The 18056-nt window shown below is 39.4% G+C and overlaps 1 protein-coding gene across 1 annotated transcript in view; it reads right to left on the bottom strand.

Annotated features, from left to right (window-relative positions):
• Positions 1–15582, bottom strand: part of slc1a1 (solute carrier family 1 member 1) — a 29690-nt gene extending 14108 nt beyond the window's left edge. Inside the window, exons 1-8 of the mRNA XM_041986381.1 lie at positions 15326–15582; positions 8698–8838; positions 5835–5927; positions 4383–4497; positions 3657–3699; positions 3428–3529; positions 3078–3262; positions 1910–2017 (exon numbers count right to left, since the gene is read on the bottom strand). Coding sequence (XP_041842315.1) covers positions 1910–2017; positions 3078–3262; positions 3428–3529; positions 3657–3699; positions 4383–4497; positions 5835–5927; positions 8698–8838; positions 15326–15425 — 887 coding nt within the window. The 5' untranslated portion in view covers positions 15426–15582. The remainder of the gene's footprint in view (positions 1–1909; positions 2018–3077; positions 3263–3427; positions 3530–3656; positions 3700–4382; positions 4498–5834; positions 5928–8697; positions 8839–15325) is intronic.
• Between the last annotated feature and the right edge of the window lie 2474 nt (positions 15583–18056).

Below are 18056 nucleotides of genomic sequence, written 5' to 3'. Positions count from 1 at the left end.
ATTGTATCACATCGTATTGTATCATATCCGATCATATCGTATTGTATCACATTGTATTGTATTACATCATATTGTATTACATTGTATTGTATTATATTGTATTGTATAACATCATATGGTATTTCACATCGTATTGTATTGCATCGTATCGGATCATATTACATGTTAAAGTTTCTAATAGCGTCATATTGTATCGCATTGTATCGCATCATATCACATATCACATCATATTGTATCGCATCACATCGAATCATATCCTGTCACGTTATATCATATTGGATATCACATTGTATGTCATGTCATATCGTATCAAATCCCATCGTGTCACATCATATTGTGTCATATCATATCATATTACATTGCATCGTATCATACTGCATCATACTCTGTCATATCGTATCGCACTATAACATATCACACTGCATCAGACTCTGTAAAGTATAATGTCCATTGCTGTGATTACTGTCTGAAGCTTCCTAATGACTGAATGACCCTCCAACCCTGACATCTGTGGAGGCGATTCTGTACCTTATTTCAGTTTAAAATGGATTAACAGAAATGCTTTTTCATTTTCAGAATATAGCTGCATTTTTTGACTCATAAATAAAATGAATAATAAATAATACAAACGGCATTTTCATTTTTTTCCACCAAGACTGCTCATTTGGTAACTTAATTAAATACAGCTGGCAGCAGCTGCTGCTCCAAGAAGACCACACTTCGTATAAGTGCTTTTGGACGGGGGAGGGGTCTGCGTAGCACCCGCTCCTTGTTGGGATGAGTAAACTACGTTCATTCACCTCAGTCTCTAAATGTCTCCAATAATACCAGAAAAAGTTGCTAGATTTGTCGTTAGTCGTTTTTTTAAGTCACTAGAGGGGTCTGAAAACTCTCTAAATATAGCAAGAAAGTCGCTAAGTTGGCAACATTGGCAGACTGGGGCAGAAGAATTAGAAGAAGAGCGGCCACAGACATGAAAATGAAAAAGCAATGTCCTTTACGTTTTCATTTTGGTTGTGTCATAAAAGGGGAGTTTTGAAGTTGAAAATAAAATGCAGTTTGGATGATCTATTATTAATTTTATTTATGAGTCAAATAATGCACCTATGACCTTGAAATGAAAAAAACCTGCATTTTAATTTTCAAATTTGACATTTCAAATTGAGTTTTGGTACCTTTGCTGGGGATATGTTTGGAAAATTAAATCTTAAATGTACTTTTCTTTATCATTTTTATGAAGTTAGAAAATTAGCAGTCTTGGAGAAGAAAATGAAAATGCAGTTTGTATTATTTATTATTCATTTTATTTATGAGTCAAAAAATGCAGCTATATTCTGAAAATGAAAAAGCATTTCTGTTAATCCATTTTAAATTGAAATAAGGTACAGAATCGCTGCCACAGACATCATTTGTGAAGTTACGTATAAGAATTAACAACAAAGGCACATATAAAGATAAAAGTTTTGATTTAAGGGGTAAAAGTCTAAATGTCAGCTGACATTTTGTTAGATTTAAGCTACCTTAGCACACAGTGGTATATCTTAAGTTTCAAATCCAACAAGCTTTTACTGTGATTTTACTCTGCATTAAGAATAGAACCAGAAAGTGTGAACGCTGTTTAAAATAACCTGAAGTTGTCACACAAACTGTTCGGAACCTTCATCTCACCCTTTGACCCAAGCTGAGGGGATTTACGATAAAGTCTAAAGGTGTCACTTAGATTTAGAGGTATAAGCAAAGCTTTCATTACTGCATCTGCAGGTTGAGCAGTTTTAAATGTCCTTGGCCCTTATCAGTGCCAACCCAGAACCCAGCTTTTACTGTACCACTGGAGGGAGAATCGGCCCAAATGTCAACCATAAATCCCAGTGTCTGGAGCAGGCGGATACAGAATAATGGGGCAGCTTACCCACTCAGCACAGTCACCATATAAAGACCCATCTTCTTGAAGATCTCCCAGTCTTCCACCTCAATGATCTTTGCAGCAATAAGGAACAGGATCCCGACAGGCATGTAGCTGAAAAATCAGAAGTCAGAACTGAAATGATAAGTCAGTTAACAAATAAACCATTTTAAAAGTCAGAATATGACTGCGTGTGTCTAAATTCAGACTTTTTCAAACTAACTATAAATGTTTTTTATGTCCGAGCTTTATGCTACATGACATGTTTTTAGTTTCCTACAAACTCACTTCAACTACAAAATTTCCTGCATTGATGGGAAACCTATTACCAAGAATTAAAGTTGTTTTTTCCTGGTAACAGGACATGATTTAGATCATATATTTTCAACCCTTATGTTTCCCAACAGGGAAGTGTTGCCAAACTAGTAGCAATGCTAAGTAATGCTGTATAAAGTGTTGTCACACCACAATTCTCGTTTATGCTCCCTTTATGTACTTAAATAGGTATGTCTGTGTTAAACATTGTTAACTATCCCATGCGCGCTTTACCTCGGCATGGTGGTTAGATAGCTCATCCAGTAGATGGCACTACAGAGTTCCAGAGTTCACATCCAAGTTGCAGTATCCATTTCAATAGTATACGCAACATGAATAAACATGGCAACAGTGGAGGAAGTCCTGAAAATGTTCAGAAACTCAATCCAATCAATCCTAAATTCTAGTTTATCTTCATAAGATATGATTAAAATTTCTGAATTGCTGAATTCCTTAGGTACCACGTATTTTTAGTTGTCTGCAGTTTATGCTGTGCTGTTTCTACTAACATATTCTTAGAACAGGAGCTCATAGGCTAGTGACCATCTACACTACAAGCCTTTTCATTATGCTGCATTGCATTATGAGTTGCTCTTGGTTAAAAGAAATAAACTTTGTTAAGGTCCATTTGTAGACTTCTTGTCACTGCTTAACATCAGGTGGAGTTCGGATCTGTAGCTCTACTTACCCAAGCGGTCTCAGTTAGTTTGGTTTAAGTCTAATTCATTTAGAAGAAATCACACTGGTCAAGTTAAAACTATAATGTGCTCAAAAAGTTGCATGTTAGTTAAAAATATCCTTACTGTGGTCATAACCTTTTTTAACAGCCTTTATCTGTAAGCCAATATTTCCTACATACCACATAATTATTTGGACCAGTTTCATTGTTGCTTCGTTAACGGCATCAAAGAATTCCAGGAGGATTCGACCCTTTTCTCCCATCTTCCCAATGACGAGGCCAAAAGCAATGCAGAACACGATCAGGCCCAACACGTTGATCCCATCTGAATACGCTCCAACGATTTGATAGTCCTTAGTGATGTTCTGCCAAGAGAAGAAACAAAGATGGGAGTCGGTCAGTTTACCAGGAAGTTGTTTACAACCTCACCAGCTGTCTCTAAAAGCTCCCCTGATGAGCTCAGCAAATATTCTTCACTGGTTTACAGGCATAAACCAGTAGCTGCATTTGACTGGTTGTTGCACACTTACCTCCACTGCTGCCATGATGGTAGTTGTGAGCGGTGCAGCTGTAGTTGTGGTGTTGTTAGCTGAAGCGTTCACCGCCTCCAGTTCTTTGCGATTAGTTTTGTACTAGAAAGAATCAAATCTGAATTACATTTACTTGGCTCCATGCTGCTTTCTCATCAAAGCCTAACATGGAAATAACCGGTCCATTAAGGACTAGAAAGAGAAGTGTTGGTCGTGTAAAATCTCCTACCTGCTGAAAACAGGCCTGCACCAGATTTTCTGGAAACATGTTTCTGTTGATATGAAAAAAACAGAAAGATTTGGGATCAGGACAGGATAATGATGTGCATCACAATCATTATTTTATCCTTTAAAGCCTGACCCAAGAATAAATGGGAAGGAAATTTTTTTATCTGAAGTCTTTAGTTTTCCCTTTAAAAAATGTACATGTATATTTACGGTATTTTACCATGTGATATGTCAAAATTATTGTTGTGCAAAAGGTCTCCACCAGAGTACAGAAACAGGGTTCTGAGCAAAGTTTTTACAATAAAGTAAAAAAGTTCTCAGAAACTCTATGATACGTCATTAAAGGGTAAAGGTTGGACATGGTGAAAATCTCAGAAGGAGCCATTTTTGTTTTTTGTATTGAAGGAGTACTTTGAATAAATCTGAGGAAACTGTCCTTTCGTTCTTATTTATAAGTTCTTATTAAACTGTAAGGGGTGTAGATGCCACTTCCTGTCCCTGTGCTGAGGGCTAAAGCCTCTTTAAGGCCTCCTTTTTATTAATCTGGTAGTTCAGGAAAGAGTGTTGTCAAATTTAATTCTGAATGAAGCCGTGAGAAATGTTAACATAATACTGATCCAAGTCTATATGTGACTTTATCTTTCACATGTCTATTTTAGAGCATCAGGAAGAATTAACACTGTAATATTCCTGAAAGGTTTTCAGTTTCACTTGGAGAAAGAATCACCTGAGTAGGTCTAAGAGTGTGTCTACTGTGGTAACATTGGGAGTTGTTCCAGTTCTGTCAATGTGCTCAGCTTCCTGTGAGACCCCCGGTTTGATAGTCATCACCAAAATAATTCCTGCAAAGAACAACAACACCACTTTATATCACTAAAATGACAATAAACAGCAGGTTTTATGCAGCTGCCTGGCTGGGTATCACCACTAATTTCCTGAATCAATTCAGTTAGATTCAAAACTTGAGAATTCAAGTCTGATTCGAATCAATATTGACTCTTTTTTACAAATATTTATGTAATTTTCTTAAATATTAAACACATTCTCAGTTAACTATTTTTTATAAAACACTGAGCCCGTTCACATGACCATCAAAATCAGATATCTGGGAGTAATCAAATTACTGTAATGATCTGATCTGATGCATCTACGTGCACTTCTGAAATACCATATTCCAAAAGTCGTCAACATTTACCATTTCATTTTCGGATTTATTTTGGAGTACGTAAGTACGCGGTGATGTCACTTCTTCTTATTTTCAAAACATTCTGTGTTTGTTAAACATGGCGGAGCCTACATTCTATGTGTTAGCTGCTAATGTGAAAGCCACGGTCTTAGCGTTAGCTGCTAATGTAAGAGCCCACAGTCTTAGTGTTAGCTTCTAGTGTGACAGCCAAGGTCTTAGCATTAGCTGCTAATGTAAGAGCCCACGGTCTTAGTGTTAGCTTCTAGTGTGACAGCCAAGGTCTTAGCGTTAGCTGCTAATGTGAGAGCCAAGGTCTTAGCGTTAGCTGCTAATGTGAGAGCACACAGTCTTAGCGTTAGCTGCTACTGTGAGATGCACGGGTCTTAGCGTTAGTTGCTAATGTGAGAGCCATGGTCTTAGTATTAGCTGCTAATGTGAGAGCTACGGTCTTAGCGATAGCTGCTAATGTGAAAGCCACGGTCTTAGCATTACCTGCTAATGTAAGAGCCCACGGTCTTAGCGTTAGCTGCTAATGTGAGAGCATCGGTCTTAGCGTTAGCTGCTAATGTAATATGTAATGAGCTGCTAAATAGTTTACAGGTGAATGTAGTTCGATGGTGAATGTAAACGTCTGAATGTGTCATTATCTCAGACGGAGAGGCTGATTTTGGACATAAGCTAAAGGAAATTTTTCAGTTGTGTCTAAATGCTAAAATCTTTTCGAGTATCGGTAAGTCATGAGAGAGGATGCTTACTGTTGACACCGGAAAATGAAATGTATAAAAAAAAAAATCCATCTCCACGTTTCATGAATCAAAATTGAATTAATTACATTTCAATCAATTAAAATCTATTAATCGTTTTCTTTTTCTTTTTTTTTTTAACCCAGCTCTACATTCACTAACATTCACTTTTTTTTACATGGCACCTTTAGACTGACTCCCAAATAATATAACAGCAGGAAAATTTTTGAGAAAAAAAAGATCAACTCACCCAGAATAACTGCGATGATGGTTGTTGAGAAGTAATAGATTACAGCTCTCAGACCAATCTTTCCAGACACTTCAGAGTCCAGGGATGCGACACCTAAAAAAAACAAATGTTAATTTACCCGGTTCAAGTCTAAACCAGTTCCTGTCATATTACTAATTTTTAATCCCCTCTAGTTTTTTTGGGTTAATAATTTCTTGCCTCTTCATACAAACATTCACATGATGGCCTTTCATGTTGTTACAGGTCGGTGTGCCAATCTCTGGATCTTATTATGGAAAATAACATATGAATGTGAGCTTGATACACATCATTAGCTACTACACAAAGCCATCGTATGTAGATCCCATGTGCTGCCACAATAGCTCCACCCAGAACAGGCACTATGAGGGGCCCCAGAGGGCACAAATCAGCCCCTTCCATACAAAAACTAGCCTTTTTATCGTAATTTATATACTTCTGAATATCATTTTCATTTATAATTATTTCACTATTGTTTTTTAACCTGGTACTGAATCATCATAATTAGAATGAGTACCTGTTTTTGATTTTTCTGACCTCTCGAGGTATTAACAAGTTGTATATGGGTGTACGTGTGCGTGTTCTTTAAGTTACTGTTGCTCAGTCTCAGTCTAGCTTCAGTGAATTATTAGTATATTAGTATATATATTCAGACAATAACACATCAGAAAATGGTTCAACAACAACATGAAGAAAGGAACATGTGTCAGGTGTCACCCTGCAAGAATCAACCCCTTCCACCAACTTGGATGATTCCAGCAGTGTGACGAGACCTAGCAAGATGGCAACCATAGCAACCACTGCAACAGCCACTGCAATATCCACAGCTCCATTGCAGCAACCGCTTCAATAACCACAGCTCCACTGCATCAACCACAGCAGCCGCTGCATCAACAACAGCAACCGATGTATCAACCACTGCTTCATGTGTCCCATCTTCTCTTCTGTCTCTGGAGACATGGTCTGCAGTTGGATTAAACTCACTCCGACTCTGATCCAACCCGACTAAGTGCAGTAAGTCACAGTTACATGTCTACTGACAGTATTTCAGTCTGTCAGACTCTTTTCTGCTGCAGATGTTTCCTAGATGTTTTACAGGGTTGAAGTACGTTGCACAAAATGAACCAGGATCAGTCTGGTCGAGCTCCAGGATCCTTTCTCTAAAATGTGAAGTACCTGTGCAGGTGAGTTACTGATGGTTCCTCTAAGGTTCCTCTCTGACTGGATGTAGAAGTTTAAGTGACCAATCATGATGAAAACATCTGTAATGCTCTGTGTGAAATATGATCCATGGTGCTGAACGTATCCTATAATATCTCTGCTTAGGTTCTTATATGAACTGATCTCAGCCTGTCATTTAATTATAAAGTCTGATTATTGGTAGACTACAGGACTAACTTTGCTATTTAGAATAAAAAATGTTGGATTTTCTGCTGATGTGATGGATCACATTTTAATTGTTAACTTAAGTGTTATTTCTCTTTTTTTAACAGTAGAGGAAAACACTTTATTTTGGTAGTATTCCAAACCTAATCTGCTTCGATATGGGCCAAATACTGAATTATTACACTGGAATTTGACCTCTTATAAAGTCAAAGTTTACTTGATAAATAGGGTCTCACAACAATAAATTGCCCATCCTGATACTGGTCCTGGTCTTGTCCTTAAACCGGCTCCACTACATCCACAAATGAAAGGAGGACCTCTTGCTCAGAACTGAACTACATCAGGTTGAGGGAACTTCAGACTACAGCCAGGAACAGTATACTGATGTCTGGAAGGGTGGATTCAGGTGATTTGAGGGGAGGAATTAAACTGTGACACAGAAGAAGGAAGAATAGTACGCTGATGGGAAATCTCAGGGGGAATGGCAGATGGGAAAACAAATCCCAGTTGTTTGGACAGCTTGGAAACTGGTCATGAACAAACAATGGAACAAGATGCCAAGATAGATTTTTATTAATTCTACTGAGATTTCAGAGAATTCAGAGATTTCTGTCAACCCTGTTTTTGTTATTTAAGATAGTGTTAATCTGACTACTTCAGTTTTTTATCAACAACCATTTTATCCTGACAAAAACAAGACAATAACTACATAAAAACTCATTCTCGAGGACAAAAGCTATTACAAAATACACCAACACTAATAAGGATAAGTCAAAATATTTGGCAGAGATCCAATCGGACCTAATTTAATTTTGTGTAAACACTGAATTTGAAGCTCTAATTAAACCACTGCAACAAACACAAACATCTCAGAGAAAGAAAAGAGCCGGCAGGTGGGCACATTTCCATTTTATCTAAAGCAAAACAAGAACTTTTCTAAATCATTTGGAATAATGGTCACTGGTGAAAATAACAGCAAATCTGAAGCAACATTTACCATCCGGAAATCTATGTAAGCATCAGCATGCTGAGGTTAACAGTATCATTAACTACTGATGTTTCTGTCCCCCAGTCATCATGTTAACTTTATTAACTGTAGAGAAAATTAACCATTAATCAGCTGATAACAGCTTAAGAAGTTGGTTGTGTGTGATGGCTGGATGGCAGGACAGCTGATTTTTTTCACTGCTGCTTTCTTTATCATGTCTATTTAGTTGTGGTGCAACATAAGCTATATGTTGATATGCAAATGATTAACTAGAGGGGATGTCTTATCTCCACTCATGGCTAAATGTTTGAGTAGAAATCAGGTCTGTGCGCGGTTTCAGTCAAGCTACATGGAGATTTATGCCTCTAGTCGTGGTGATTGATTGATTTTGTGTTCATACCTAACGCTTTGTAAGTTTCCAGTCATTATCTGGAAACGTCTTTTGTAATGCAGTTGTTGTGTTCACCTTACCTGTTATCATGCTGGAAATGATGAGTGGAAGGATGACCAGCTTCAGCATTCGCATCAGGATCTCTCCCGGGAAGCCAAAATACTGCTTGTCGAGGTGGGAGAGAGATGCATACTCTCTGACTACAACCCCTAAAGTGATCCCTGAAACATCAAGAGAAAGTCAGAAGAGTTTTTATTTATCAAATTTCTCACATAGAAACTGCAAAATAAACAGTCACCTACATTTATCCATAATCTGTGGAGTATTGCAGAATTCAGGTTTTATAGTTTTTTCTTCCAACCATTATTAATCACAATCCAGATATCAGACATGTTTGGCCCAGATCTGGGCTACTTCTGGCACCTATGGCTCAGTTATGACACTGGTAAGTGTTGTGTGACAGGTCTCCTGTGGGCCATATATGGTGGTTAAGTGGCTGAGTTCTGGTAGCCACACTCACATTAAGTCAACGCTATAAATCAAGGCCAAATTTGGGCCAAACATGAGTTCATTGTTAAGTGAGAAACGGAGCATCTCCCTCAGACTCTCCTGTTGCCACCATGGAGTACTTCATAGAAATCACCATCAACCAGGACCTACTTATAAACCTACCAACAACATACCTCCTAATGCTGAAAAAGTTTAAACTGCCAACAACTAATATTAGGTGCTTTCACACCTTTACCAACTTCATCTTCATCAACATTATTTCTTCTGCTGAGAAAATAAATGGCTGCAGAACCGTAATCCTCCCAGTCTGGACAAAAACATCTTAACATTTATAATCTGGATCACCAAGTGGAAATACTTGCAACAAGTTGAAAAAGGTCCATAGCAAAATAAGTTGGTTGTTTCAGGGTCACTGATACAACCAACAAAAAAAGATATCTCTTCATTCATATATCTTCCTCTACTAAACCAGACTGGTTCCAGGACCTACTTTTCCACATTTACATGCTGTAGCTACTTTAAAACCAGCTAACAGCCTTGCTAGCCTCCTGTTAAAATGAATCTGGATCATGTAGAGCTAGCTTAGTCAGCGCTAAGTAACTTGGATACTGAGTTTGTCTTTGAGCATCACATAGTTTATTTTCAGCTCCAATGTGAAAATCTTGATGAACTGAATTGATATGTAGTCCCTAAATACTCTCACTGAAAACTAAATATGACCTGGTGTCCTGGTTAGTTCAAAACTAATCTAGTGCTAGCATAGAAATAGAATAGCACTGCTATGTAGCTTCATGCTAACATCAGGTTAACAGTCACAGAACATTAGTAGTTGTTCTCACACAGTAAGAAAATCTCTTATAGAAATGTGCAGCCAGTTTACTTCAGACTGGTGTATTGATACTGGTGTAGTGATACTGGTGATCCATGCAGTTCTGGAAAGATGTTTCTGTCCTTCTCCAGTGACCTGTCATAAACCTGAGGTGGTACCTGGGGTGTCCAATAACATTTTAGAGCTGGTCATTGTCACCCTACAGCCCTTTGGTTACCCTGATCCATCCTTTAGTCCTACTGCTGTAGGCCAAGGCAGCTGGGGGACGTCCCATGGTGCACTGGGCTCCTCTCTGCTCTCTTTATTCTCCATGTAGAAAGATCTGAAGTTGTTCATTCATTTGTGTTTCTCTTTTTCTTCCTCAGCAGGAATCCCTGGATTAGAGTTTTGCTGCTATTTGACCCCTCTTTCCTGTCCTCTCCACCCCCAACCGGTCCAGGAAGATGGCTGTCCTTCATGGTTCTGGTTCTGATAAAGGTTTTTCTTCCTGGTACTGGTTCTGGTGGAGGTTTTCCTTCCTGGTCCTGGTTCTGATGGAGGTATTCCTTCCTGGTCCTGGTCTTGGACTGTACAGAGTTGATTTTGTGCTGTATAAATAAAGATTAATTGAATTGATAATAATAAAAAAAATAACTTTGTGAGTGGCATTACCACACACCGGTCCCATTTTTATGCTTCAGACTGTGAATAGCTACACTCTGTGATTCTCTGTTCCCAAATAAGAAGATTTAGCTAATTTTTTGCACCTCCAACCCTCTGGAAAAGGAAGTGAAGGATCATCGTCAGCCAAATATCCATCCTGGAATTAGCTGTTGAAACATCCTAGCTGAAGGCGCCATGACGCTGACATGGCCATCTTTTTCATTTTAAATGAGTGAACCTGGTGACCTTTGCTTTTCTTTTCTCTTTGTGTTGTGATCTCTGTCATTCTGTTTGCCTCTGTTGTTCTGATTTACAATTTAAACTACTTGGAAATAAAAATTTCATTATCCTGTGTCATCAGTTTTGATGGATCTGGAACCAAAGGTCATGCATGTTGGACTTTTTTTGTTGTCCACTGGAAGCAATTCCTCGCCACTAATAAAGGTTTTACTGCAGCAGTTCTGGCTGTTGTGTGGTTTTTCCACCGTACGATCCTGCAGCATAAAGATGACTCATTCTTTTTTATATAAGATGGTAAGTTATCAAAAGCACAGAAGACAACTTAAACTAAATGATACGAGGGAAATGGACTGACTAATGTCTCTGGTTTTCTAAAACATGAAAGGCTGCACATCTCTGCAGTTAGTAGGGGGGTTACAGTACATCCACACACATGGACACACAGATTCAAAGATCAACGATGTAAAAGCAGTAAACCAAAATAAAGCCTTGGCTTTCTGCACAGACTGAAAAAAGACTAAAACTAGCTGACTTATTTGTTTGTCTAACTTAAAGTTACCAAACAGATTTTCATGGAAAAAGTCAATTGTAAATAACAGAATTAAATTATTTATAAATATCATCATCTCATATTTTAACCCCAGTAGCAGATAACCAACATGTCAGATGATGAAACTGAGACATTTTATCATGTGATGGAAAATATGAGCTGATACTGAATCTGATGCAGCAACACGTCTGGAAAAAGTTGGAACAGGAGCAACAAAAGGCTGGAAAAGTAACTGGTACAAAGCAGAAACACCTGGAGGAGCATTGGACAACTAGGTTAACTGGCAACAGATCAGTAACATGACTGGGTATGAAAGGAGCATTTCAGAGATGCAGAGTCTCTCAGATGGAAAGATGGACAGAGGTTCACCAATCTGAGACAAACTGGATCTAAAACTGTGGAACAATTTCAGAAAAATGTTCCTCAGACTTTGAAGATCCACCATCTACAGTGTAGAATATAATCAGAAAATTCAGGAGGAATCTCTGTGTGCATGGGACAACGCTGAATGCTGGTGATCTTCTGCATTAAAAGCAGACATGATTCTCTACTGGAAACCACTGCATGGACTCAGGAAGACTCCCAGAAACCACTGTCTGTGAACACAGTTCACCCTGAAATCCACAAATGCAGGTTGTAGCTCCATCATGCAGAGAAGAAGCCAGATGTGAACACGATCCAGAACCAGCACCATCTTCTCTGGACCAAAGCTCATTTAAAATGATCTGAGGCAAAGTGGAAACCTGATTGAAAATGTGAACTAGTTTCTGGAAAGCATGGACAGCGTGTCCTGCAGACTAAAGAGGAGAGGGAGCATCCAGCTTATCAGTGGACAGGTGAAAAGTTGCATCTCTGATACTTCTTTAGGACCGGGGTTGTACAAGATACACCGATTCAATGACTAATGGATTTCTGGTCAGTCCTACAACATGCTGCCATTTTCTTCGTCTGTTCTAGTTTGAAGTCTCTGAGTTTCTCTGCGGAGCTTCCAGCCTGTTATCTTCCAGGCAGAAGGACTCAACAAAAACCACCAGACTGGTTTTCATGGACATGGACCAAAGCAACAGAGGAACATTTTGGCTTTGTGGTTTAAACTGGATATATTTATTTAAAATAGCGAGATGGAACCTGGTAACTGGTCTTTCTTCTTCTGTGGAGGTTTTGTGTCTCTTTATGGTGATTCTGCTTCTGTTTTTGACTGTTTTGCATCTTTGTGTTTGTGTTGCATCATTTATTGGTTGTTTTTAATCTCTGTGGCTCCTTTACTTTAATGTGTCCTTCGTTCTGCCCTCCTTTCTAGTGCATATTGCTTCCATTCGTATGTCAAACTGAGAAATCACACTTTGTTGAGGAAAACTTTTTGAAGGGAATGCAGTCGTATCTTAAAGGGTAAACTCTCTACTATGTTCAACTTAAAGGATTTCAGTGGTTGTTTCAGCAGGATTTATACAGAACTCCTCAAACCTATGATGCACAGCTGCCTGCAGGTCTGAGACGTACCAGGTCTGATTCAGGAAGCTTTGCATCGGTCCTGCTATGTCCATTCATTTAACAGCCTCCATTACCATTATGGTAACAATAACCATCAACCCCCTCACTTTACAGCAGACAACTTCCAGCAGCCCAGTTTTTATGACCAACCATGACATGAGCTGATTTCAAAACAACAGTGACCTGGAGAAGATTTGCTAGATATGAGGCAATCTAGGAAAAAAGCAGCAATGGATGACAGACTTTATGGGTGTAGGATGTAACCTCTGTCCTACACCTGCACTGGGAACAGCCCATTACACAACACTTCCAGGATAAATGAGCCCAACTCTACCACACCAGGACAAATAAATCCCTGAAGCTGAAATGTTTTCAGTCTGTAAAGTCCGAAGCTGGGAAGGAAGGATGTCCAATCAAACAGCTGAACACATAGTTAAATAAGTACTTTAAGCCACCTGTGCTGTACCATCTACATAAAAGGGTCGAGCCTGATCATAAAAATGTGATACTGAAGTTGATCAATTTCATTTCCTTTCATATCACGGCATGTGCTGTCAATTTTATTTAAGTCCATGAATCAGATTAGAGATGAGCTCTCTGTGTGCTGAAGCTGTCGCAGATATGGAGACACATCTTTCATCCTTCCAGCTAGTACAGAATAATGAAAAAAAAGACTGTGATCAGAAACTAAAGATGAACAACAGCTGGTCCCAACTGGTCCCCCTAAAACACAGGAGCAACATATTTTTGGTTTAACGCAACAAATTGATGTGAATCTGATTAAAACTTCATATGAATTATTGAACCTGAACTTCTGTTTGTGTAGGTGGAAGATTTGCTTTTATCGTCCTCTTCATCAGGACCACCTTCTAGCACTGGGTCATCCTCTTTATCAGGACCACCTTCTGGCACCGGGTCATCCTCTTCATCAGGACCACCTTCTAGTACCGGGTCATCCTCTTCATCAGGACCACCTTCTAGTACCGGGTCATCCTCTTCATCAGGACCACCTTCTAGTACCGGGTCGGACCTTTTTAATCCTGGTGTGATAGCTGGAAGCAGGTGGTGGAAACCTTCCTCAGAGGTTTTGCTCCATATTGACATGACAGCATCACACAGTTGCTGCAGGTTTGTCGGCTGCATCCATGATGAGAATCTCCTGTTCCACCACATCCCAAAGCTGCTCTACTGGACTGAGATCTGGTGGCTGTGGACTCTGTTGGAGTCCAGTGAACTCATTGTCATGTTCTAGAAAGCAGGTGGAGATGATCTGAGCTTTGTGACATGGTGCATTATCCTGCTGGAAGTAGCATCAGAAGATGCTCCACTGTGGTCATAAAGGAATGGACATGGTCAGCAACAATACTCAGGTAGGCTGTGGTGGTTAAACTAGACCACGTTGGTACTAAGGGGCCCAACGTGGACCAAGAAGATGGATGGATCCATGTTTTCATGATGTTTCCAGCAGATTCTGAGCCTAGCATCTGAATGTGGAGCTGAAATAGAGACTCATCAGACCAGCAACGTTTCTCCATCTTCTATTGTCCAGTGTTGGTGAGTGTGTGTGAATTGTAGCCTCAGTTTCATGTTCTTAGCTGACAGGAGGCACCCGGTGTGGTCTTCTGCTGCATTCTAGTCCAGACAACTGCTGCTCGATATTTTCTCTTCTTCAGACCATTCTCTGGAAACCCTAGAGATGGTTGTGGGTGAAAATCCCAGTAAATACTCAGACCAACAGCCATGCCACGTTCAAAGCCTCTTAAATCCCCTTTCTTCCTCATTCTGATGCTCAGTTTGAACTTCAGCAAGTCGTCTTCATCATGTCTACATGACTATGCTGCTGTGTGATTGGCTGGTTAACAGGAAGAAGAACAGGTTGAGCTGGTAAAGTGGATGCTGAGTGTAGATGAAAACTTAATAAAAAAAAATACAGATGTTCCTTCCAATCTTTGTGGTAAGCTAACCAGGTCTTGACTCCAGCTCTGTTCCTAACAAACACCTATGTTGACGTCCATCTTTCCATCTACAACATCCTTATTTTAATACACATGAAGAATAAAACACAAGCAGGAAATTTTAATTTAATTTATAAAAACAAAGTAAATATCCTGACAGATACACATATAACATGTATCTGAAGCACCTGTCTGAACCCTCTAGACGCACGAGACATACACACACACACACACACACACACACACACACACACACACACACACACACACACACACACGCACCACCATCAGCTTTCACCTCAGTCTGGTCACGTTTGACTGAGACAAATCCAGAGCCAGGACAGAGGCTTTCTCCATCACCGACCCACACTGACTGCTCAGCTGATGCAGAGCAGGACTGTTTCAGCTCAGACAGACGCAGAAAGCAGCACAGTCATGAATTCTGCAGAATAACGCATTTACATGCATGCGATGAAGGAGCGTGCACATACCGAGCAGCACTGACACAACAGTGGCGATCAGAAGCCAGTTCCTCCTCAGCAAGCCACGGAGGCTGACGCTGCGCCGCTCTTGGTTGCTCATCATCTCCATGCTGGTGTTCAGCTCCACCAAGACAGAAAATAAAAATACGGAACAACGACGTCCCCTGCGAAGAAAAGACTCCTGCGGACTGGATGTGACCAGAGGAGGAGGAGGAGGATGGAGGCTGCCACAGCGAGGGAGGAGGGAGAGCCGCGTTCTTCCTCCTCCTTCATACAAGGTGGAGCTGAAACATGATTTACAGCAGGTGGATGATCCAAGAGGCTTCCACTTCACCCTCTCACTCCTCGTCATTTATCACATCCAATCAAAATTTATTTATAAAGCACTCGTGATGCCAAAGGCAAGCACAAAGAGCTTCACATGGTCTCCATAAAATAATAACGTGCTAAAAAATAATACATTGAATAAAATTAATATAAAATAACCTAAAATAAAATTATATGAAATAAATTAAGTTAAAGTTAAGATAAAAAGGTCTTGAGCCTCTTTTCAAAGCATCATGTTCATTTATCTATTTACTTATTGATAAATCAATTTATTTATTTTGAATAAAAAATATTTATCTATTAATGCTATTAATTGACTTTTATATGTGTGTGTGTGTGTGTGTGTGTATATATATACACACACACTCAAAATATTAAAATAAAGAAAAAAATAAATATTAAAGTATTTATGTTAGGTATTTCTCCTAGGGTGTAACAAACCAATGGTTTGTAAAAAGATGTGATTTCAGGTCATATGAAACATCTGCAGAGGCTCAGAGCGACGCAGTGGGAGCAGTTTAATGCATAAATGTGCAACAGTAAACGTCGTCTCCATAGAGAATGGGGGTGTTTTAACACACACTCTTTTCCTGGTGAGAAGCTTCCACACTTTTTTAAACTTGTGACAGTCCAGCTGCGTCTGCACCAACATGGCTGCTCTAGAGGATCTCTGCTCGTCTCTGTTTGTGCAGCAGTGCTTCCTCCCTCCCCTCTCATGTTCTGTGAATCATGACGGCTGTTGGTGATCAGCTTATTGGCTTTTCTCTCTTGCTGCGTGTTTATGAATCCTCTGAGAAGGGACAAACTAGTAGTTCATTGTTCATACTGTCACATATTTACTCCCAAGTGTTGTTGTTGGCAGGACCTTCTCTAACACAGTAGCTGGCTGGTGGTAGGTAGGGTTTATACTTCAGCTATGCAGGGGCGGGTCTAGAAAAGTTCTGATGGGGGGCCGGGAGCACTGACCAGGCAAAAAGTCTAAAAAAGTGAAGAAAAACTAGTAAAATAAGGAGTTAACGATCTATTTTATCAGCAGGTGTTTACTTTGGGTGATGCTGCTGCAGTACTTTTATCTCTGCTGCACAAACACTCAAACTTCAATGATTAAAGGAAAAAGCTGTTTTTATCCAGATCAGCAGTTTTATCAGTTTTTTCATCAATGCTGGCTGCTTAACTTCAGTCGTCACATCTGCTGGTTTTAGGCCAGAAATTATTACCATGGAGACGGTTGGTAAGATGATGATATATGAAATCTGAATTATGATCTAGAACATGGTAGAGATGATTTAAAACAACATATAGAAGTACATTACATGCTGCATTTACTGACTCTTGGACATCTGAACATTTACCCAAGAGGTCAGTTAATGCTAAATATTTGTAGCATCGGCTCATTCTGGTGATATAATGCAGTAAAAACGGGCAGATTTCAGGCAGTCGTGAATAGTGATTAATTATGATTAATTTGTAAACTCTGATTAAAATTTTTAATCATTTGACAGCCCTAGTAATGATCTATTCTTTTTCCAGAGAATCACTCAGAACATCATTTTATCATCTGATTAATTACTTGAGAAATAATGAGAAAAACACATCTTTTTATAAAACCACTTTTATTTGAGCTGTGAGGTGTTTCATGAGCTGTGAAAAAGAGGTTTGTGCTGCAGACCTCCTGTTTGCTGTTTTTTTTAGTTTCCACTGCCACCTGCTGGTCATCTTTCTACTTCAGATAGCTATAGTCATGTTCTGTAAATAAATAAACATCTAACTAACTGATCGAGTAAATAAATAAATTATAATCAGCAAGCTAAAGTAATGGCTTAAAGTAACAGATTAATAGCTGCAGGTACTGAAGTTTATCACTAAAAATAATAAAAACCCACCAGGAGTTTTTATTTAAACTGGGCCTCTCTTCGCAACTTTATTAGTCTCTGCATATTTACAGGCATTAAAACCCATCCTCACAGTAACATAGAACAACCAACTTATAACAACCAATGACCTTCTTCTTTTATTGTTTATAGGTATGAAATAATACGTAAACCATCCACGGACGGATTTATCCATCCATCCAGGTTGAGAGGCAGCTGCCTGTTTCCAAGTCATTCAAGAGATGTAGTCCTTCCACCGTGTCCTGAGTCTTCCCTGGGCTCTCCTCCTGGTGGGACGTGCTCACTAGGGAAGATGCCTCCTTACCAGTGAGGCATCCTGACCAGCTGTCCGCATAAAACTGCATTGCAAAGCAGTCTACTGGTGACATACGCAGGGAAAACAGGAAATGCGGCACACAAAAACTTCCAGATTTATCAATGCGTGTGCACGCACGTCCCACGCCCGTTTCCTTTCATAAATCAGAATCAACTTTAAAGTTGGTGCACGTGAGGGAGTGCCTTGCCCCGCCCATATGGTGGCT

This window comes from Melanotaenia boesemani, chromosome 5, assembly GCF_017639745.1.
Source record: "Melanotaenia boesemani isolate fMelBoe1 chromosome 5, fMelBoe1.pri, whole genome shotgun sequence".
NCBI lineage: Eukaryota > Metazoa > Chordata > Actinopteri > Atheriniformes > Melanotaeniidae > Melanotaenia > Melanotaenia boesemani.
This window is presented reverse-complemented; position numbering and strand designations above follow the sequence as displayed.